Consider the following 24,330-nt stretch of genomic DNA (forward strand, 5'->3'; position numbering starts at 1 on the left):
CCACAGCCGGCCGCCGGGGGACACTGGGAGGGGGACGCTGATCTTTCCCGTGGCTCTGCCCCGATTGGTCTGTTTGCTCTGCAGAGTGAAAGGGGCAGCAGAGGGAAAGGGAGGATTTGTGTTTGATGAAAGGTCTTATTTACCATTTTCTCCTATTTGCTCTGTGCAGGGCAGGGTTGCACACACCACAGCCGATAGGATTGAGGGAGAGGAAGGAGGCCCCGGGACCTCACACTATCAGGATCCAGCTTCTGAGTCATGAGGCAGGGCTGAAGGCCAGTTGACTCATGGTGGGAGCCGAGACCGCAGGTGATGCTGTCAGGGGAGCAGAGGGCTCGGGACGGGGTGCCTCCCGTTTGATGCAGGGGTCAGCTTCAAATGCAAAGAGCTCCCACTTGGCCTCCCGCTGCCTCATCTCCCACCTGTAAGGTAGGGTGTGTGCTCTGCACGTCTTCTTGGTCACACACGCAGTCTGCTGGCTTGGGGCAAACAGGGCCTGCAGCGAGAGGCTCTCCCCACCTTGCACCAGGGTTTCAGGTGGGTTTGCGTGTCCTGCAGGAGCTGCCTAGATGGGGCTCCTGGCGGAGAAGCCTGGGTCTTGGTCATCCCGGCACTGGCCACATCCCCGCCGCTGGGCTCCGTCCACGGGACCCCCACCGAGCTGCACCCCGAGTGGGGGCAGAGCGCTCTCGACACCCTGCCGTGGGGAGAGCCGTCTCTCCTCGGGGTGGAGATTTGGCTATTTCTCTTCTTTTGTCCTTCCTCGTAAGATGCAACTCGGGGCTCGTGGAAAGAGCCAAGTTGGCACAGCGGCTGTGGCTTCCCTGGGGAATCATTTCTGACTTCCCTCCTCAGGCCTCTTTTTTTTTTTCTTTTTCTAAAATCCCAAATCAGAGGGATCCTTGGATCAGAAAAACTGGTCCAGGGATAAGGGAGGATTCCCAGTAGGAGCCTCCCTGTCCCTCTTTTCCTGCCATGCCCAGACACAGGAGTAGTCTTAGCTGTTTCTGACTTTTCCCCAGTCCTGCCTCCTTGACCCAGGCCCTGGCTGCCTCTCCCCTGCTCCTGCTGCCTCTGGGGCACTGTCCATGCAGCAGTTCCTCGTCTCCCATCAGCCTGCCTCTGTGGCAGACAGTGCATTCTGGGTACTCAGGTGGCGTGTTAGTGTGTGACCACGGTGTGGTCTTTCCCCAGAAAACTTTAGGGCTGTAATGAGATTCCTTTGGGACCTGTCTTACAAGTTGACCTTATAAGGTTGGAAGGAGAGGGGGCTGCAGTGATTTGGGGGCATCAGTGCATATGGCAGGCTACCTCCTGGTGACCTGCTAGAGTCGTAAGGCTCCAGAAGGTAAGAGGAGCCTGTTGTAGTCTTATCGACATGGGAGGCAGGGCTGAGGAGGAACCACGGATGTGGTCCACCAGGAGGTCTTTTTGCTGTCAACTGAGTGAAATCAGAGGGAAAAGTAGGAAAAAGTGGGAAGGTCTGAGTTTGGGTCCCAGCTCACCACTGTGACCCCAGGTCCTGAGGCTCTTCTGCTTTTCATTTCTTCATTGTTAGACAAGAGGCGGTAAAAAATGAGTGTAAGAGATTTCGAAGACCATCCTTTGCTGTGCAAGTTCTACTTTGGGTCATTATTACAAACGTGGGAAGGTCTTGAAAACTTTGGCCGCCAACTGGCTCCTCTAAGATGACTAGAACATCAGTCCTAGATGGCCAACAGATTTCTTGGGCTCTTCGGGTGTAGAGCATGCTCCACCTCAGGTGATCATGACTGAGTTCGCGGGAGCTGGAGAGGCCCTTGAGGTATATCATGTGGAAGACCAGTCAGAGGTGTCACTCCAGTTAAAACCAGTGTCAGGGTGCATCTGGTGAGTGGAGGGTTGAAATGTTGTGAGAAGTGTGAAGGAAACAGTTTTACTTAAGTCTGTGGCATTCTTGGCTTGTTTTTATAAATCAACGCATCCCATCTTGCAGGTCAACACAATCCCTTCCTTTTTTTTTTAATGATTTATCAATTTACTGTTTTTATTTTTATCTATATATTTTTATAGAAGTTCAATTTGCCAACATATAGTATAACACCCAGTGCTCATCCCATTCTTCTCAAGTGCACATAGAATTTTCTCCAGAATAGACCACATACTGGGTCACAAGTCAGGTCTCAACCGATACCAAAAGATTGGGATTTTCCCCTGCGTATCTTCAGACCACAGTGCTTTGAAACTAGAACTCAATCACAAGAAGAAATTTGGAAGAAACTCAAAAACACTGTCTCTTCTTGCACATCACATAGTGGGGAATGTTTACTGTGTGCTTGAGGGTCATGTGAAGGGCTCTCCGTGGATGATCATATCTGGTTTTTGAAACAAATCACGGTGGTACTAGAGTCCCTGCTTTGTAACTGAGAGGAGTGGGGCATGGAGAAGTTGAGACAATGTGTCCAATGAGCCAGGAGCCTCACCTGAGAGTCCCTGGCCTTAGGCTTGTGAGCCACCTGCCTGTCTGCTGGAGCTTTAAACCCAGCACTAGATGTGGTGAGACTTGCACCAAGCTTCCTTCCAGAAGCATCGCTTGATGGTTCTCATGAAGAGAGTCTGCTCTCCTACCTCCTTCTACCTGTTTTCTCTCTCTTTATATCTCTCCCACTCATGTCCCTTCTTGTCCTTAAGAGGAGAGGCATGGCCTCAATGACAGTACAGTTCTCATGATACTTGGCGGCTGACTTTCCTATCACTCCATGACCGCGTACTCAGAATACAACTGTTGTCTCTCTCCAGCTGGATTCCTTCTCTATCAACCTTGTTTATCCACCAGCCCCAGACATTGTCCTAAGTATCCCATTTGGGGGCTCTAAGGGTGCAGGGGCGTGCAGTGGGCTGTGATTACTGTATGCTGGTGTCCGTCCCCATTCTCTTTGTGAAGAGAAGCTACTTTCCACCTTTGCCTCTGAGCCTTGGGATTTCCATACAGGTGGGAATCAAAGATCCTTCTCATTTTACTGGGAAGATAACTCTCATGTCATAACGAGGGTGAAAAATTGCCTTAAATAACACAGCTGGGTTAGGGAAGTGCTCTCAGGGCCAGGCTGGGATCAAGTATTCAAGGTATCATTCTTCTGGAGATAGAAGAACAGCACTTTTTTTTTCTTTTGGCCCCCAATTTTGCCGGGAGTGCTGAGAACTGTGGAAGGAGGGATTGGACATGAGGGATGGTTGGCTTCCTGTCCACTGGGGAGGCAAGGTGAGGGACTAAGAAGACATAGAGTCTGATCCCTGGCTATCCAGAGGTCACAGCTGGTGAACACAGAAGAGTTAAACTGTGTGGTTGACTCACGTAGGTCCATTCACTTACTGCCTTGAAAAACTGGTTGCCTTCCAGCTTCTGGATCCAGCTATCAAATCATAGAAGGTCCCAAGAATGCAACGGTGCTGGAGGGCTCGGAGGCTCGCTTCAACTGCACCGTCTCACAGGGCTGGAGGCTCATCATGTGGTCGCTGAATGGCACGGTGGTGCTGAGCATCACTCCCACGGAGCCCATCATCACCAACGACCGCTTTACCTCTGCCAGCTATGAAGAGGGCGGCAACTCCATCTCGGAGATGATAATCCATGACGTTCAGCTCGGTGACGCGGGGATTATTAAGTGCAGCCTCCAGAACAGTGACCGGGATGCCTCTGCTTTCCTTTCTGTCCAAGGTGGGTACACAGGTGCCTCTGAGGGGAGCAAGTGGAATCCTCTGGGCAAGACCAGAGCAAAGGAAGGACCCTCAGAGTTCATGTCATGTGTGACGATGGGTCTGCCCTCAACTGGAGCTATTAGAATTATTCCAAACCAACGAATACCTGTTGTTTTGCTATTTGTGATTTCTCACCCCCCCTTCCTCATTGATTCCCTTCCTACTTCCCTTCTTTCTGCTTCTCCTATCTCTCTTCCCCTTTCCCTTTTCTCTTTTTAAAATTTCTTTTAAAAAGATTTTATTTATTTATTTATTTATTCATGAGAGACACACAGAGAGAGAGGCAGAGACACAGGCAGAGGGAGAAGCAGGCTCCATGCAGGGAGCCCGATGTGGGACTCGATCCCGGGTCTCCAGGATCAGGACCTGGACTGAAGGCAGCGCTAAACCGCTGAGCCACCTGGGCTTCCCTCTCACTAAAATTCTTCAAGACAGGTCTTACAACTTTCCCATCTGGTCCATGTCCGTACTGGTAGCTTTTGTGGCATATACTCTACATTCTCCCCTGGCCAGTTGCGGTCACTGCTCTTTGATTTAGGGAGAGTTGCCAATCTTTGCCTTTCCTCTAGTTTTTTTTATACACTTGACCCTGTTTCTTTGCCTTACGTCATGTATGCACTTTGAATCATGCTTTACCCTTTACCTCTTTCCAGCTGAACTCGCTCAATCTTTTTTTTTTCTTTTCTGCCCTTAGCTGTTCTTAGAGTCAAAGATGTGTGTTCACTAAATATACCACCTATTTTAGAGAAAAGAGCAAATGAAATTTGTCATAATGGGTAACTTATTTTTCATTCTTAGAGGTAATTGTGAAGTGCTCCCAAAATGCTATATAGTGAAAAAAAATAAAAGGATGCTTTACAAGAATTCAGAATATCTTTATCAAAGATAAAGATATTTATCTTTATCTTTATCTTTTAATCACTTTGCATTCCTTATATAATTATATGGTATTTATAGATGCATTGGAGCTGATTTCTATGGCAGCATTCCTTACAGCAGACTGCGTCATATTTTTGAAATTTTTTTTTTATCTATTTATTTGCTTGTCTAGGAGAAATTTCCAAACTTTTGATTTGTGTTAATGTTGCATCAAATCTAGCTTGATAACATTTGGTAGACATGCATGTCTACTTACTTCTACTTTTTTTTTCTTCTTCTTTTTTTTTCTTAGCCAAATTGTTGTCATTTTACTCTTACGTGTCTTTAATTTTATGAGGTTTAATGATATTTTCTAAATAGTGATTTTATGAGACTTCCTGGATTATTGGCTTAGTTTGCATGACTAGATTCTTATTTTAATAATTTGTGGTATATGGGAAAGAACACAGGAAAAATAGAGTCAAAGACATGAGTTCTGGTTTTGCTTTTATCGGTTACCAACCTGGTGACCCCCAGATTGTCTCAACGTCTTCATCTCTTAAATGGGGATAAGGGTCCCCTGCCCACCTCACAGGTTTTCTGTGAGGATCAGATGAAACAATAACTGAGGATGGTTTGAAGACTCCAAAGTCCTGTCTGTTTCAATTCATCACACATGCAATTGGGAGCCAGAGTGGTCTAGTGGTTCATGATGCAGGCTTGGGAGCCTGAATGCAAGGTTCAGATTCCGGCTTTATCACTTACTGTGTATGTGACCTTGGCCATGTTATTGAATGACCTCATGCCCTAGTTTCCTCTCAGAGGGTTACTGTGGGATCACATGAGTAGGTTCATGTAAAGCCTTTAAAACAGCACCTGGGTCCTAGCAGTCTCCATACAGCCAATTGCTATTATTTATTGCATTCCTAATAGAAGCACACCTTTGTGTCAAGCATCTGAAAGGGGGACTCAATGATGAATAGAATAAGACAGAGTCCTGTCCTCAAGAGCCTTACATGAAGAGTAGATAATGCATGAATGATGTTCATGCCTTAGAGAGACTGGCAAATACCCTGAGATGGAGACAAGCTCAGGTTTGACTTGGGAAGGGAGAAGGGACAATGAAAAAAGCCTTCATGGACAACTCCATGGTGAGATGCCCTTATGTGCTCTCAAGGTCTGGGAATGATAGGCAAAATGGAGAAGCAAGAAAGGAAGAGGGACCCCTGAATCAAAGAAACAGATTCAAAGGCATGACTTACTGATATGTCTATAACATTTCAAATTCATAAACCCATGTGGTTTTATAGCAGCTTTTCTCAAAGCTATACATTTATAAAATTGTCTGAATATGCCTAAAAATGCTTTTTAATATGTTGATAATTACTATAACTTTTGATTTTAATATGGATGGAAGAATAAGCATCTAGAGGTGTTAAATTCTTTCCCAAGGTCATGCAGAACGAACCCATAGGGCAGGGACTAAACTTTGTCATATTACCAGGTTGCAATGGTCTGAATGGCACTTTGTTCCTAGAGGAACAAATGTTCTCTAAGCAGCAGGATCTCTTTCAAGGGAAAAGAATTTTGAAAAAAAGAGGAAACATTCATTTTATTTTTAAAGTGAATTATCCAAAGATTTATTTTTTCCTCCTGGTGTATCAGCAAGAAAAATAAAGACAGCTTACATAAGTCCCATAGTGAGTCATCCAAAATCTATGTGAATGTTCTAGTCATCACCCTTGTATAGAGTGTTTGTCGTGCTACTCAACAAGATTTGTGAAAGCCAATGTGAAAAGTTGAAGCATAAATATATATAGAAAAAGGAAATGCTTCAGACTGCTTCACTAGTCCATCCATCATCCAATCTACCAATGAATCATATACCAAACTCTAGACCTCTTGTGTTTGTGGGCCACTAGACTTGAGTTCAAGATCATCCATTATTAATTGAGGCAATTCCATTACTTCCAGTTTCTATCATCTGAAAGCCCTGCACCAAAATGAAACAACGGATGGAGAAAAAGGAATAAGGACAAAACCCTTTAGCTTTGAGGGACAAATCCATTCCCCTCTCATTGTTGAGTTTACAATAATCCTTGCTTTAGCAAAGGTACTTTATTTATTCCAAGAGACTATTGAGGAAAGGAATAATTGAGAATGCAATATTTCAGAGAAAGAAGAGCTTTCAGAGCTGATCCAGTTCCATCTAGTTTGGGAACTCTTGGGCATCCCCTACCCTAGATCCTTTCAGAGTCTGTGAGGTCACAACTGTTCCCATAATAATACTAAGATGTGAGTTGCCTTTCCTACTCTCATTTAAGTAGTGCACAGAGAGTCTTCTACTGTATTTTAGGAAGGTCTGTGTAGCTTAGTGGACCTGCATTTCTTAAATGACCAATGTGTGATGATACAAAGTCTTGCAAGAGTGAAAGATCAATCAAAGATAGAGTGATGGATTTTAACGTAAAAGAGAATGAAAATTCCTTTATATACTTTCAGTTTCCACAGTGCAACTAACCTGTAAGAAACCACTACTGGCCCAGTTTGGGAAATCAGAGTATCCTTGATTATCTGAAAAGCCTTCTCATTCTTCCACCTGCATATCCATGCGGGGTCAGATTTTTTTGTATACTCCAAATAAAGCAATATATTGTAACAGATTGAATGCAGAAGCTGATATGAGAATCCAGCTGGGTATTAAAGAGATTTGCATAATTATAAAGCAATGATGTTTTTCTTGATAATTTATTTTGGTTTAAAAATATAGGTATTTCCTCATAAACATATGTTAACTTGTAATGGGTTATCATTGTTATTATAAAATAAATATTTAAAAATAAACGAATACTTAATTCTAATTTCAAGTTTGGTAAATATTGGTAGATAGAATCCACATAAACAAAAGGTCTTTGGAGTCCTCATGATTTTTAAGATTGTAAAAGGTCTTGAAACCTAAACATTTGAAAACCCCAATTTAGTCAAACTGTTTCATTTGACCAATGAAAAACAGAGAGCCTGAAAATGTCAATGACTTGCTCCAGGTGATGGCAATTTTTGTAGGAAATCCAAGATTGAGAACAGAGTTTTTGATTCTTGGTCCAGTGTTCTTCCCATTATATTATGCAGCAGGGAGGATATTTTAACTTGGATGTTCCAACGTTTATATGTTTCACTAAGGCTATGTCTTTATTGGAGCCAATCCTCAGGTTATTTTATTAATATTAGCAGACACAAGGACTATTTTCATATGGGTTTTTTACAATGTTCATACTGGCATATGCCAATATATTAAGGTGGGTCCTTAATAAAAACTTTAAAATAATTTATCTGAGTATTCTATTCTGATACATGATTTAGGGCAAATATTTTTATAATTAGATTTTATTTTGATTTAATTTATAATTGGAAAAGTATTTTAAGGAAATATCATAGGAAGTTATGTTTAAAAATATGTGACCCATAAAATAAATAAAATGAATTGGACTGACCAAAGGCCAGGAAAGACTTGCTTTCCATAAGACCTTGAGATGTCTTCCTACAATGGAAAGAACGCAAAGGTTTTTCCCTTTTTGCTTTGGCTCCCAGAACAGCCCAGGACAACTTTGTAACTCCACTTCAGTGGTTGTGTAGCCTATTATGGCAGGCGCATTTACCTTCTCCTTCCCATATAATTTATACTTTCCTGGACCCTGATTTTTATTTATTCATTTTTTTCTGGAATTATAGATTTTCTGGTGAGCAACCTCACCTTCTTTCAGGAAACTGGCAGATAAAATAAATAAAGACACAGATAAAACCTGAGTTAAGACTCTCGATATAGACATAGCCAGTTAGCACTCATGAAATGTGATTTGAAGGAAAAATTAAAGAAAATTTGGAACCAAGAGACGCATGGTCAGTCCTTCAGAACATTTCTCTTTTCTTCTTTAGTTATGGGGGAGTTGCTCATTCCCAGAGGCAACCTTGTAGTCACTGAAGATGAACCCTGTAATGTGACTTGCTGTGCATTGGGCTGGATCCCACTCCCAGATATTTCCTGGAATATCGGGGTTCTGGTGAGCCAGTCAAGCCATTATTCTGGTCCGGAGCCCAACAACCTGCAAAGTGCAGTGAGTGTCCTGACTCTTACGCCTCAGGGCAATGGGACTTTGACTTGTGTGGCTAACATGAAGGGGTTGCTTGCCCACAAGTCTGTAACTGTCAATCTTACTGTGGTTCAGCCTTCTATGGGTAAGTGAAGACATTTTACTTTATATAAAAAAAAAATTATTGTTGCATGCTTATATTTTATATGTGGTGCTCTTAATCAAGAATGCCTAGGAAAATTGTTTGGTGACCTTGACTTTGGATGGGGATGGTAATGGAGACAAATCAGCATCTGTTTAATGACCCTGTGATTCCACTTTCTTTTAAATTTCATCTTCAAGTGTCTTTCTTATCTACTTACTTATGGAAACCATTAAGAACCTTGACAATTATTTATCTCAAAACACCATCAAGATCAGTGATAGGGATCCCTGGGTGGCGCAGCGGTTTGGCGCCTGCCTTTGGCCCAGGGCACGATCCTGGAGACCCGGGATTGAATCCCATGTCAGGCTCCCGGTGCATGGAGCCTGCTTCTCCCTCTGCCTATGTCTCTGCCTCTCTCTCTCTCTGTGACTATCATAAAAAAAAAATATCAGTGATAAATACCTGAAGTCAATGTTCCTCTGTAGCTTTTATCTGTTGTTCCAGTTTGATCCCATACCCTGGGCCAGTATGAGACAAGTTCTTCTAATATTTGAGGAGGGTGTACAGGTGCTCTTGGATTTCTTCCAACCTTAGTAGAATTATAGTTTCATTTTTTTAATCTGGCAAATCCACAATGTATTTGAAAGTACCTAACTAAGTGACATAAATAAGATGAAGTTGGAGAGGGAGATAAACCATAAGAGACTCTTAACTCTGGGAAACAGTCTGAAAGTTGCTGGAAGGTGGGGGAGGGGTAACTGGGTGATGGGCATTAAGGAGGGCACCTGATATGATGAGCACTGGGTGTTATATGCAACTGATGAATCACTGAACTCTACCTCTGAAACTAATAATACACTGTATGTCAATTAATTGATTTTAAATAAAAAAAATAAAGTTTTCATCCCCAAGAGAACCTACTGTAGGGTCCTTGGCATATTCAAACCTCAAACTACACAACCTGCAGGGCTGCAGAGCCTACTTAAGCTCTGAGTCAGCCCAGGCCAATGAGAAAACATGGGGCCCAGAGCTAGAGATTGACTGACTCCTTAATTTTACAAACTAGGACAGAAAAGGAGGCCCAGAGAGGTGCTGTGCTCTATTTCAGGACATGCATCAGGTTGGGGTGGAACTGGGCCCAGAAGTCAAGAAATGGTTCTCTCTTGACACAAAGATTTTCCCTTTATTCAAACAGCTTTATTTAAAGTTCAGAACAGGGGCACCTGGGTGGCCCGGTTGGTTAAGCACCTGCCTTCGGCTCAGGTCATGATCCCAGGGCCCTGGTATTAAGCTCCAGGTTGGGCTCCCTGCTCAGTGAGGTGTCTGCTTCTCCCTCTTCCTCTGCCTCTCACTCTGCTTGTGCTATGTCTCTGTCAAATAAATAAAAAGTCTTAAAAATAATAAATTTCAGAACAAAACTGCAGCCAGAGCAAGACTGATGAGGAGGAAGGAAGATGTGGCAAAGGAGGAAGAGGAGAAAGCTGAAGGAGGAAGAGGGGGGGAGGGAGATGGAGTAGAGGAAGAAACAATGCTTCACAGAATTTGCCAAGTAAAGGGTCTATTTTAAGTGCTTCTCTGATATTAACCAAATTAACGTGCACAACAGGTCCCTGAGTGGATCCTCATCCAACTGGATGTCTGAGATCAAGATGTTGGTAGAGTTGGTTCCTTCAGAAGACTATAGGGGAACAATCTCTAGGCCTCTCTCTTAGCTTCTGGTATTTGCTGGCAGTCTGGTGTTTCTTGGCTTGTAGAAGCATCAGCCTGAGCTCTGTTTTCATCTTAATATGGTGCTCTCTCTGAGTGCTTGCCTGTATCCAAATTTCCCTATTTATTTATTTTAAAGATTTTATTTATTTGACAGAGAGAGTGAGAGAGCATGAGCAGGGGGAAGGGCAGAAGGAGAGGAAGCAGGGAGCCCCATGTGGAACTCAGTCCCAGAACCCTCAGATCATGACTTGAACCGAAGGCAGATGTTTAACTGACTGAGCCACCCAGGCATCCCCAAATTTCCCTTTTTTTTAAACTAAGGACTCAGGTCATATTGGATTAGAGGGCCCATCCCATCCAGTATAAACTCATTTTAATAAAATTATGTCTGCAATACTTTATTTCCAAATAAAGTCACATTCTGGGAGTACTGGAGGTTAGTACTTTAATGTATGAATTTTAGGGGGGAACAAAAGTCAACCCATGATAATGTCTCCACGAGCCTGTAAAAAGCCATTCAGAGTCTACCTTGTGGTCAGTACAATGATTCTGTGCTTTGCACTGTAGTGATTGGTCCTCAGTGCAGTCAGCCCAAGCTTGCTCCCCTGTTGTTAGGATTTTGCCTCCTGTCTCTGACTCAGATGCCCCCAGAGACCAGGCAGACAACAGAAATGAAAGCATGAGTGAATACATGTGTCAGGTAGGAGGGGAGTGGAGGGGCCCATTGGGAACCAGACCTAATGCTCCATCCACATGGAGCAGCCATACCAGCACCAGGTGGTTGTTGCCAACAGGAAAGGGGATCCAGGACTGCCAGATTTTTGATGTGGATCTGGTGAATATCAATACTTTTGAGGGCGAAGGACACAGAAATCTGTATTTCTTTTTTTTTTTTATTTCTTTGGTTTTAAGTCAAGATCAATTTATTTTAGTTAATTAAATTTGGAGGAATTCAGCTTATTCTCTATTAAGACTATATAAGAAGAAAAAGCTAGAATTCAAACCCAGCTTACTTTTCTTGCCTCCAGTTTATTATTATTATTATTATCATTATTATTTAAAGATTTTATTTGAGAGAGAGAGAGAGAGAAAAAGAGAGAGAGAGAGAACACAAGCAGGGGGGAGCAGTGGAGGAGGAAGGAGAAGCAGACTCCCCACTGAGCAGGGAGCCCGATGTGGAGTTTGATCCCAGGACCCCAGGATCATGACCTGACCTGAAGTCAGATACTTAACCAGCTGAGTCACAAAGGCACCCCTCCAGTTTATTATTTTTAACAACAAAAACCTTTAGAAAAGTTGCAAGACAAGTGCAATGAATATCCATGTACCTTTGCCTAGATACAACAAATATTAATATTTTGTCATCTTTGCCTCTTTCTCTCTCATTTTTTTTTCTGAACCATTTGAGAGTTGATGACACTTTATCCCTAAATACCTCCGATATGTATCATAAGAATGAAGGCATTCTATTTAACCACACCCGATGTAGTTGGCAATCAGGAAACGTACTGCTGACACAAGACTGTTATATAATATACACTGCATATTCAAGTTTCACCAAGTATCCTTTATAGCGATTTTCTTCTCCAAACCAGTATCCAGTCAAAGGCCATGCCTTGCCTTTGGCTGTCAGGCGTTGCAGTCTCTTTCCCTTACTCTTGAATGGTTCCCTTACCTTTCCTGTCTTTGCTGATTATAAACATTTTTGAAGGGTCCAGGCCATTTTTGCAAGATGCTCTTCAATTTGGATTTGTCTGAGGTTTTCCAACATCCTTTGATTTGAGGCTGTCTATTCTAGGCAAGTCAAGGGTAATGTCACATGGGCTCATGATGTCAATTTTCTCTATCAATGGTAATAAGTTTGATCATCTGGTTAATGATTTCTCCATTGTAAAGGTCCCTTTCTCCATTATAATTAATATGTAATCAATGAATACTGTATGAATATCTTATTTCCCAGCGGGCTTTCACCTAATAGCTTTTGCGTTCATCAATAAGTCATTGCCTGACTCTGTTGTTTCTATGGCGGTTGTAAAAGAATGATTTTTCTGGCTCCATCATAATTTTATCTTTGTTAGTTGGTAGTCTTCTGTAAAGAAGAGCCTTCTTTCACTTTTTCTTTTTCTTTTTTTTTAAAAAACAGTTCAAATATGAACTCATTTTTATTCAATACTATAATCTACTCCTGTCATTATTCATCTTGATGCTCCAGATTGCTCCAGGTTTGGCTAGTGGGAATCCCTTCCAGCTGGCTCTGGTGTCCTTTTGACATGGCCCTATTAATTTTTGAGCACTTGGCCCAATAAAATGTTCTGAACTCCCTTTGCATTTTCCTTATTCTATCCTGGAATCAGCCATTTCTCCAAGGAGCCAATCCAGCTGGCTTTGAAGCTATTTAAGTATGATAAAGAGGGATCCCTGGGTGGCTCAGCAGTTTAGCACCTGCCTTCGGCCCAGGGCGTGATCCTGGAGTCTTGGGATCAATTCCCACATCGGGCTGCTCCCTGCATGGAGCCTGCTTCTCCCTCTGCCTGTGTCTCTGCCTCTCTCTCTGCGTGTCTCTCATGAATGAATAAATAAAATCTTAAAATAAATAAATAAATATGATAAAGTATGGTCCAAGCTTTGAAATGGAAGATTTTTTTAAGAAGTCCTATTAGCACCAAATAGAATGAAATCGACTATTTAAAGCACACATCTTAACAAGGTAACAGTGCAACAAGGAGCTCTGGTCTGACTGATGATGCCCCATATAAATGGATTTTAGAGATTCACTTGCCTGCAAAGTTTCTCTTTTGTAGGGGAAGGGCAAGGGACACATAATTTCCCTTGATCGGGTTTAATTCCGTGGAGTGCTTCCCTCGTCAGCTAGGACTAGGGAAGTTAGCGGCCTTAATTATGGCAGCTGGAGTCCCTGCAGCCTCAAAGGGAAGCACAGTGGGTGCCTTGCAATGAGTCTTACTTTATTGGACTCATTTGGAAAAGGGTAATTTGTTCCTAAATTATTCATCAAGATTCAGAGCAGCTGGTGGCTGGCTGCATGTTGTGTATTTTATGCAAGTTTTAGTAGCTGAAGGCCTCATTACAGCCCCGGCTGCTGGTGTCTGGGAGGCTTCTAGGAGCACAGCCAGGAGTGTGGAACACCCAGAATGCACCCTCCTGTGCGCTGTGCAGGCTTCTCCAGGAATCGATAAGCATCATCATGTCCCGCCAACCCATTTCCTCCTAAAAGTGCAAGGAGTCTCTGTTCATTGTGCTCATTTCTGGAGCAGTCCCTGTGAGTCGTTGCAGGAATGACAATGGCAGTTTAGGAAGGCTAATTAGTTCAAGCCAAACAATCATTGAAAGAAAAGCAGGCTGAAAAGGGTACTGCTCATGTTTCTTTTTTTTTTTTTTAAAGTTCAATGTTCTTGATTCCAGAAGCAACGCAGCCTTCAAGCATTGCAGACAGGTGTTCAACTGGCAGGTGGAAGCACCTCTCATGCACGCCTTGAGATAAGCACTGTCCACCCCCTGGGCATCCAGCTGCGTGGCTTTCTCTGTTTTCTCGTTCAAGTGTACAGACTGCGAAGCATTAGAGCAAAGCGACATTTTTAGGACAGAGGTGCACCTGCTAGAGTGTAGTGACTCCAGGTTATAGCCTTAGTTTTGTGAGGAGTGGCAACTTTGAGCACAGACCGAGGGGGGGCAGTGACAGTCCTGGGTCACAGTGCTGGCTCTGGCTGTGAGTCTCTGGGCAAGTCACTGACCTCTTGGGCTCAGTTTTCTTGCTTATAAAAAGAGAGAGGGAGAAGAATAGGACAGGACCTCTCTCTCCCGGGTTGCCCGTTAGTCTCCAGGAGCTTTAACGCACAGGATGATGCTCAGGCCCCACGCCAGAGGTTCTGATTGAATTGCCTGGAAATTTGACATTCTTAGGGAAGCTCCCAGATTCCTGGGCAGTCAGACCGGGGACTACAGAAGAGGGAAATCCCGAAGAAGGCCTTGTCGCCTGACCCAGCCTCATCAGGGGGCCACTATCCACACAGATTGCCTCTTCCTTGCTGTGTGGCTTTGGGCAAGTTACTTAGCCTCTCTGTGTCTCAGTTTTCTCATCTGTAAAACTAAGATAATGATAATATCTACCTCACGGGCTTGTGGTTGGTGTAATCAGGAAGCGGGTTACCATGTCTGAAGCACTCAGGACAGTCCCTGCTGCAAAGCCCGCAGGGTGGGAGAGGAGGCAGTGGCTGTCACTTGTTTCACTGATTCAGAGGTCTCCTGTGTCCCATCCAGTCTGCACAGGAGCACACTTTGCACATGACGCTGATGACATTTTGTTTCGAGAAATTCTATGTGGCCTTTTAAAACTCTGAGCATTTCTGTGAGAGCATCTGGGAAGTACTAGCTTCCTTTTCTGCACAGATGGGAGAAGGACAATCTGGAAGTTGTGATGAAAAGTCGTGCAGTAAACTCGGTAATGTGGTCCTGTGTGAGGGAGCGCAGGGAGGAAGGCCAGTGGGGTTGAGCTCGGAAATCCTCTTCCTGGGTCGCCTCATGCACAGACGAATCCCTTCCAGCAACTCTGCTGTTTGCCTTGAACCATTATGGCCACAGCCTTCGCTAGGGCCCAAGTCAGGGACCAACGCCCAGCGGGACTCCCCATTTCCAGTAAGACCTGGGCTATATCTTCCCAGAAGATATTCCAGGTCGGACACACAACATGAGTTTGAAAGACGAGAGTCTCAGCCCTGGGTTGTTGTTGTTTTTTTTTTTTTCTTTTCCCTGTTCTGAGTGCCCTTGTCCAGTTCACTGAGCCTCTTTGTCCTGTGTCTTATCCACACAATGAAGTGGTTGGATTGTGGACAAGGTCATTTCAAGATTCTGGGCTTTCTGTCCACTGTCATGCTTTTTATCAATATATGACCATTATTTATTTTTCTTTCAGTCCACTATAAATGTGCTTATTTAAAGATTAGGGATGGCTGCATGGTGTGGTGGCTGAGTTGTCTGCCTTTGGCTTGGGTTGTGATCCTGGGGTCTTGGGATTGAGTCCCACATCAGGCTCCCTGTGGGGAGCCTGCTTCTCCCTCTGCCTGTGTCTCTGCTGCTGTTTCTGTGTCTCTCATGAATAAATAAATGAAAATCTAAAAAAAAAGAGAAAAATAAACATTAGTATCACATTGAAGTGTTTATAATAAATACGCATGTATGTTTTCATATATATGTCATATGTGATAAATTAAAAATCATTATTAAAATAAGGAAGGTTCTTTTTTTAAAATAGATTTTATTTATTTATTCATGAGAGACGTAGAGAGAGGCAGAGACATAGGCGGAGGGAGAAGCAGGCGCCCTGCAGGGAGCCCGATATGGGACTCAATCCCAGGACCCTGGAATCACAACCGGAGCCAAAGGCAGATAGATGCTCAACCACTGAGCCACACAGGTGCCCCAAGGAAGGTTCTTCTGTGCAGCTCCAGTAGCAAATTACACCTCCTCATGGTGCATACACCATGCTATTTTGGGGAGCCCTACTGAAGTAGAGAGAGAAGGTTAAGTCTTCCCCCGGTGTGGAACTCTGGGGGAGATTTGACCCCCAGTAGACTGTGATCACAGCATATAGGAAGCAAAAGAAAGAGCCTTGTGGCTTCTGAGAGCAGTTGCTGTTTTGATGAGAGTTTGGGGCTTTTAGGTGAGAGCAGGCATCAATTTGCTAAACTTGGTGGTTAAATTAAGAGACAAGAGAGTGAGTGAGGTCACAATATCACCTGCTCTCTTCCTTGGTTTGGTCACCGAATCCGGTGAGGTAGCTGGTCCCTTCCTTTAAAGAGCTCCTCCCTGAGGATAAGCAGATGTTTCTGTGCTTCATCAGAGGAAAGGTTGTCACGTCAAGATTTGATAGACAGAAGCTTGGCACACTGAACATTTTCTTCAGCAGGGGAAGAAAATGCCCTGATAGAGAATGTTTAAGTCAACAATGTGTGTTGACTTTTTCCAGTACAAACTCCAAGCCCATCTCTTGAATCCTGAGTCAGACCTTAATGTTTAACCCCAGCTGTCTCCCCTATTAAGAAAGCTGCTAATATTTGCAAACTTCAATTTGTAAAAAGTTCATCAGACTGACTTAGGGTGACGTCAGCAATCTTGAACGCGTGTGTTGTACCCTACGGTGTTCTCAGCACTTTCACATACATCCCGAGTCTCTGAACACCTTAGGGGAGGGAACGGGGCAGGAATCCTTGCAGATGAGTGAGCCAGTGGCCAGAGGGAGCACAAGGAAAACAGTGCCCTTGAGCTTTCACTGGATCCATTGACATGAAGCCCAAAGCTTCTTGTCAGTCGCAAAGCTTCCGCATGGTGATCTGAGTTTAAACTCCAGATTGTGATTATCATAAATGTGGTTTTGGACTTAATTTTTTTAAATCATATCCATAAGAGGAAGGTTATGGGAACATTCTGTAATGTGGCAGTTTGCTTAGGAAGTGTTTCCATTTTGGGCGTTTTCAATGTGTGGATCACCAACCACCTGTGTCAGGATCACCTGGGTGCCATTCCACACCCGCTGACCTGGCACCACTGGGGATGGGCTTGGGATCTGCATGTGTAACAGGCATTCCAGGTGATGCTGGGATTTTGCTCTCTGTGTAGCAGCGGATAACTTGTATCACTCTCTGGATGTGTGAAGACATTGGCTTGTTTTAAAGCTTGACTTCTGGGGGTGCTTGAGTGGTTCAGTTAGTTAAGCATCCAACTCTTGGTTTTGGCTCAGGTCATGATCTCAGGGTTGTGAGATCCAACCCTACCCCAGACTCTGTGCTCAGCATGGAGTCTCCCCATCCCTCTCCCTCTGCTTCTTCCCCCATGTGTGTGTGCTCTCTTTCTCTTTCTCTCTCTTTCAAATTGATAAATAAATAAATAAAAAGAAAATATTAAAACTCCAATTCTGGGGCTGAGGAGGGGTGTTATGAGGAGAGTAGAATCCTGTCCCTACCACCTCCACCTTTCTCGGAGAATTCTTTTCCTATTTCTGTCTGTCACAAATTATCTCACAAAAATGGTGGGTGATGTGAAGCTCCATCCATACATCCTCCCTCCCTCCCTCCCTTCCTCCCTCTGTCCCTCCCTCCATTCCTCTGATGTACCCAATATGTGCTAGGTGCTTGGAATATAAGAAAAATAAGACACAGTCCTTGACCTTGAGGGGACTAAGTTTAGTTTAGATAGTAGCAGATGTGTAAGAAGAACTGGAAGTGACAGCCATCAATTTCACAAACATTTAAGGTGGCAATGAACAGGAGATGTTTTCAAAAAATGAAATAAAAAAGAAACATTGCAGGGAATGCAAAAGCTTTGCATGAAGAGCAGAAGACAAGTATCTTTTTATATTACATAATTCTTCAAAGCACAGAGGTCTCTGAATTTTGGCACATGCTCTGAGATCAGTCCATGTATTATTTTTCAGTGTGATCCTTACTTGCCCACGAGTCAGAATCCAGGTGGTTGATGATTGTAGAAACCAGAGCATTAGTGATCATCTCTAACCATTCCTGCAAGGTACTCTGAACATTTAACTTTGACCCAGTATTATCAAATTATGATTTCAAGGTCAATTTTCATGGATGACTTTAAGGAATAACACCCAAGAACTGTTTTTCCCACTATAACCTATGGTTCCAAAAAGCTGGAAAGGCTGTTGTTTTATAAACTCTATCTTCCTTCATAGAAAGTCTACTGTTTCAGTATTTTCTGATGACTCGCATTTAATAAAATAGCATTTGTTCACAATGAGAGTCCAACCAAGCACTCAGGACTGAGTGACAGATTTTATTGAGTAGCAATTCACATTTGAACAGATCAACTTAAATGTGGTTTGACCTCAGCCTTGTTCAGGAGGGGAAGTGCGATGGTGGGTAAGAGCTCCCTCCAAGACCTTCTGGTAGTTCCCACAAACCCTTGGCTGGGCAGTGCTGTCCAACAGGGCAATGCTGTGATGAGGGCAATGCTCTACACCTGTTGGAATCAAGCACTTGAAACGTGATCAGTGCAACTGAGGAGCTGAGTATTTAATGGTATATAATTTTGGTTAATTTAATTTCAATTTAGATAACCGTGTAAAGTGTGCTGGACAGCTCTTCCTAAGACAGGATTGCCCTACCTGGTATAGCTTTCTCTTCTCCCTTTCACTCCCTGCTGGCACTTGCCTATCTGTTCTCTTTCCCAACTCCATGACTACTGGATACAACAAGAGGGCAAAGCGGATCCTAAGGCTGGTGGCTCTTGAGAACCATGGAAAGCAGCAATTATCAGATGATAAATGAGTTCTGTGGGTGTGGTGTGAATTGGCGTGACACTTCTTCAGTGTGTCCTCAGTTTTTCTGGACTCTGGACCCTTGATGGGTGGGAACATGGGAGGGAGAACCAAATGCTAGTCTTTGCAGTCTTGACCAGCAGTAGCTGCTCAGTAAGTATTCTTTGGCTCAATAAAGCATGTTAGAGTGTGGTAATTTCTACTGCAACCGGGGAGCTGTTGTCCCTTGCAGTCTACTCCCCCTCTAGGAATGATAGAGGTGCTAACCAATGAATACTGGGGCTGTGTTGCTCAGTGGTATTTATTGGCAGCAGTAAGTATTGTAATGGAAGATCCTATAGAGTACTGGACATCTGTACATATTGAAGAGAAGTTGGCCTATGACACCCAGCTGTAATGGGTGGAATTGTTATAATATTATCAGAAAATAAAATATAACTGAATTTTGATTACGTGCCCTACACAGTAGCAAGCACCACTAACTACAATTTTTTTTTCTTCTTTCAACCTTATAGGTAGCATTGATAAACCAGGTACATCATTGCCTACCTGGGCCATAGTTCTGCTTGCAGTATCATTGTCATTGCTTTTGATCCTGATAATTATTCTGATTATAATATTCTGTTGTTGTTATGTCTCCGGGAAGGAGAAAAAAGGTAATTTTTTTGTTCATATAGATTCATATATATTTTTGAACTTTTGGCACAAGCACTTGAATTTCATTAGTTCCTCAGCTCTTCCGTAAGGTGCATTGGCCTTCAGAGTGTACTTTACTTGAAACTGGACATGTGAGCTTCAGAGAATGAAAGGACTTCCTAAAGAAGGGATACATTCCTTTTGGGGGCATACTGAGATCTTCACACTTTTGGGAAGGTGAAGAGACAGCACCTTTCTCAGCGAAGACACTGACTATTTGAGTTTTGTGCATATTTGTGAGGTTGTAAGGGCATTGTAATCTGCCATTCAGATACTATGCTTTTTTTCTAGAATAATGACTACCTATCTGAGCACATTAAAACAATATCTCCTATTTTGTGTAATTCCAAATTGCCTTTTGTAGGCAAAATGTTGTAGAGGTAGGAAAAAAAGAAGGTCTTCTGTCAGTAAAAATAGAATAGATAAATTAATAAAGACGATTACACATTTCTTCTGAATGATGTCTTTAGAGATACTCAAAAGCAGTGGCCTTGTTTGGGAGCCAGGCTCAACATTGGGGTGGGCTTGTTGTAGAATTGAGCCGTTTGTGACTCTAAAAACCAAGGATCTTTGTCATGTAGTTGGCTCAGGACTTTCCAAGTGCTGAATGTGTGCCCAGCCTTACTTTTCTTTGTCTCATAAAACCTCACTTATGCCTATTTGAATATTTTCTACAGTTAATTTTTCTTAAAATCAGACTTCTGATATTAGGCTACATGTCAGTTTAATTGCATTTAAAATTTTATTAATACTAATTGCCCTTTGATGAGCACTTTTTGTGGATGTGCCAGGCACCGTGTTTATTATCCTACAGGGAATATCTCTCTTAGTGAGATATTCTGTGTAAAGTGCATAGTTAAGCCGTATCTAGGCTAATTGTCTAGCCTTAGCCCCTGCATGGATTTGGTTTGGGATTGGGAATTAATTCCATGATACAACTTTATTCCCTAGGCAACAGCACATGAAAAGTAGTAAGCTTCTGTTGGCCCAGATTTGGTGGGAATTTGCTTTTACCTGGGAGTTACCCTATATGCCACAGATGGGTTACTCAAGCAAAATACACTGGATTTTAAATGAAAACTATTGGATAATTTAAATTTTAATTTAGAAGTGACTAGGATTGTTCAGTGCCTTCAGATTAATTGTTTTCAATATTATCTGTTGTGGTGTCATTGGAGGACATTCTGGTTATTTGGATTTCTGCTTCTCTAGCCTGGTAAGAAGGCTTGATGGTTGGTGGTCCATGTAAGATGTACACCAGGGTGACTCTGATTCTTAGCATCCTCATTTACAAGATGAGAATAAGTACCATCCTATAGATTGGTTGTGAGGATAAAATACATTGATATGTGAAACTTCCACCGTAGATTTTATCCTCTATTTAACTTTGAGATGAAAAGCTCATAAAAGAGTATGCTGTTTTTATTGCCCTGGTTTGTAACAGGCCCAGGTAGGTGCTATGAGCAGGGCCTGTGACACCTCTCTCACAAATGCTACCCCATCAGGTGGAATTCACAATGGACACTGCACTTCACCCTGACATAAATGTAAAGGATGCAGAGTGGTCCTAGATTTCCCCATGACAATTATTTCCATGCTTAAAAATAATACACATCAAGTTTCTTCAGAAGTACTTTCTGGCACTTTGCTTTACTGGTGCCTGGAAAATTCTCAGTGCTCTGACCGGTTAACTGGGCACTGACCCCACTCAGTGTGGCCTGAGGGCCTTGGGATTGCTTGTGCTAATAGAACAGAGAAACCAAGCTCCCATCTCCTGGAGTCCATCTTTTATGGGAACACTAGTGACATACCAGACTTTCAATTCAAGTAAGATTGCTTCTGAGGTTCAATTTGGGATGTGAATTGGCAGATGTTACTACAACTGAAAGTAAGTGAGAACATTATCTAAAGATAAGGAAGGTGAAAACCTTTTAGATCTCAGTAAAGCTGGATGAATAGAAGGCCTTGACAGGACAGCAGAGTTGCAAAGTGTTCTTTTGAGACAGATGATTGGAGACTGGTTTGTGGCTCTGTTACTATTTCAGGTTCTAAGTTCCTTTTAGTCTAAGAATCCACTGATTAAAAACATTAGTACTTTAATGACAGCTTCTGGGGGTGAATGCAACTCTGCATTGATACCATTGCTACATGTTGATTGAAAAGGTATCTTAGAATTAAGGAAATGCAGTGCTTAAGCGATGTAATTCCTTATTTGTTAAAGTATAGTAATAAAATATAATAGTGTCTAGTTTGTTAAAAATATGATGACACTAACACCTACCTCTTGGGTGGTTGTAATGATTAAATGAAATAATATTTTGCACTGTGCTGGCACACAGTGAATACTGAGTGAATGGCAGTAGGGACTGGGAATGCAGAATGCCTCCTCCTGGTGAATGGAGTCTTTGTATCTCGCTAGTCAAATTCAATACTCATTAAATACTTATTAGGTACTTGCTATACTTCAGGTATAGTAATGATATGATAGTTAATAGTGAATTCTACTTTCCTTATGCTTGAAAGTCATTTGGTAATTCAGTATGGGGGAATTTAATAATACTGAACGGTCACAAATACTCAGCAATGTATTTAAAATCAGGGGGTCTATAAAATTGATTAGATTTTATTTTCAGAATAATTATCCTCATTTTGCTAATGTGATTTTGTTCCCCTTCCCCCCTTTTTTTCAGAATCTAGTTATCAAAGTCAAATAAGGTAAGTTTGAAATCACATCAATTTTCTGAAAACAGGGATCCCTGGGTGGCGCAGCGGTTTGGCGCCTGCCTTTGGCCCAGGGCGTGATCCTGGAGACCCGGGATCGAATCCCACGTCAGGCTCCTGGTGCATGGAGCCTGCTTCTCCCTCGGCCTGTGTCTCTGCCTCTCTCTCTCTCTCTATGTGACTATCATAAATAAATAAAAATTGAAAAAAAAATTTTCTGAAAACAAAACCAAAAAACTGGAAAACAACCAAGCAACACCAACCCTACCACCATTAACACACACAACTGTGGGGTTTCAGAATTGTGTTAATCAAAATTAAGTACTGAAAATGGACAGCTCCGAAAAACACGTATGCCAAATGCAAACTCATATGGTAAAATTAATTGTAAAATAAAATAGGGGATGGAGCTCCTGCCTACATTTGACTTGCCCTGGCTCACTTAGGAAAATAGATTTTCTGCTTGGTGTCTGGCATTTGCAACTCTTTCCACAAGAGGACAGTATGCACCGTGACTGTTGTCCCTCCTGTTTTGAGTCCATCTAGGGGACTTGAGGACCATTTTAAGAATAATAAAGAACCAGGCGGAGGTCCTGCTGGAATTTCTGGGGCAGTGGAGAGCAGTGAGGAAGCCAGCTGGATGGCTGCCGGCACACGAAAGCTGACCAGGCAGACAAATTAGGTAGCGTTTACTGCTTGTACCACTAATGGGGGAGGGGACAGAAAAATCCTTGCCATTCCCACAGCTGTCCAGAAGTAGCTGCAAGCAATTTTAAGGTAGCTACTATGTCAAGGACCTACAATAATACAATAACCAGCTGAAATGTCTGCAATATTTACACAAGTATAAATGCACTAAAAGGAGGGATTTTTAGATAGCAGTGACTTTGCTGGAGGTGTTATAACAAAACCATATCTAATTTTCAGTATTTTATTAGACAATTATAGTTTTTGAAATGCTGTGATTTTAAAATACCCTTTGGCTACACGTGGTGAATGAAGATGTGTGTCATCATTGTGTAACAGACACTGGCTATTTTCCCTTTGACCCCAATCGCTCAATGGTGATAATGTGGTGTTAGGAGAGGTGGCTGTGGTCTCTCTGAGGACACCATGAAGCAGCAGTCTGAAACTACACCTCCTTTGGGGCCTGACTTAGGGCAAGAGGAGAGGAAGGCAAATGGACTCCAGTAATTGTTCTGGCATTTCTCTTGATTGCTGTCATCAGAAGGAGGGCAGCTTGGATTCTTCTATTCACCATTATTGACTTCACAACATCTTTTATTTCTATTTTCTAGGATCTTAGATGATTTCAAAACATAGTACAGTGGTCAACAGCTATTTGGAGTCAAGTAGAGAATAAGAGGAATAATGACAAGAGCAGCAATAAAATGACAGTAGCGATGACAATAGCTAGTATCCGCTGGGTGCCGAACATACATTAGGCCTGGGAAGGAAAGACAGGGTGACTCACTGGGACCCCTGTACCCTATCTGCTTTCCCTGCACTGTGCTGGCTGTGCAAACTCCAGCTGCTCGCTGGTTCCTTCTGCAGTAAAATGACATGCATATGTCTTCCTATAGAATCAATGCATGTTTATTATAGAAAAAAATTAAAAATATGCTTTTAGGAAATGATTTTGAGGGACCTCTGGGTGGTACAGTCAATTGTGCCCAACTCTTGATTTCTGCTCAAGTTGTGATCTTAGGGTCTTGAGTAAGCCTCAGATTGGGCTCTGTGCTCTGTGAGGAGTTTGCTTGTTACTCTCTCTCCCTCTAACCCACCTCCCCTAAAAATAAATGGATAAATCTTTAAGAAAAATAGAAATGATTTTGAAATCTCCCCCTAATTCTATTGTTTAGAAGCAGGTATTATTATCAAAGTATGTGTCTGCTCACACACATATGCATTTACATAGATACACACATATGCATTTTGTGTCACATAGATACACACACATGGATTTTGTGAAATTTGGATCATAGTAAATGTTATTTCACAGCTTGCTTTCTCATTTGGCACTATTCTGAAGATTATTTCTGTTAACAAATTTCTATAATAAATAAATTTCTTTTAATGAAACA

General features: G+C 42.6%; 1 protein-coding gene across 7 annotated transcripts in view; it reads left to right on the top strand.

Moving 5' to 3' along the window:
• Window positions 1-24,330, top strand: part of IGSF5 (immunoglobulin superfamily member 5) — a 43,973-nt gene that overhangs the window by 6,898 nt on the left and 12,745 nt on the right. For 5 of the 7 annotated variants that reach the window (XM_049104643.1, XM_049104644.1, XM_049104645.1 and 2 more), the window contains 4 exons: window positions 3,380-3,697; window positions 8,530-8,829; window positions 19,345-19,485; window positions 22,216-22,240. In XM_049104643.1, the coding sequence (XP_048960600.1) occupies window positions 3,380-3,697; window positions 8,530-8,829; window positions 19,345-19,485; window positions 22,216-22,240 (784 nt within the window). The remainder of the gene's footprint in view (window positions 1-3,379; window positions 3,698-8,529; window positions 8,830-19,344; window positions 19,486-22,215; window positions 22,241-24,330) is intronic. The other 2 variants (XM_025449820.3, XM_025449819.3) reach the window with 2 other exon arrangements.

Source organism: Canis lupus, chromosome 31 (genome assembly GCF_003254725.2).
Source record: "Canis lupus dingo isolate Sandy chromosome 31, ASM325472v2, whole genome shotgun sequence".
NCBI classification, from domain to species: domain Eukaryota; kingdom Metazoa; phylum Chordata; class Mammalia; order Carnivora; family Canidae; genus Canis; species Canis lupus.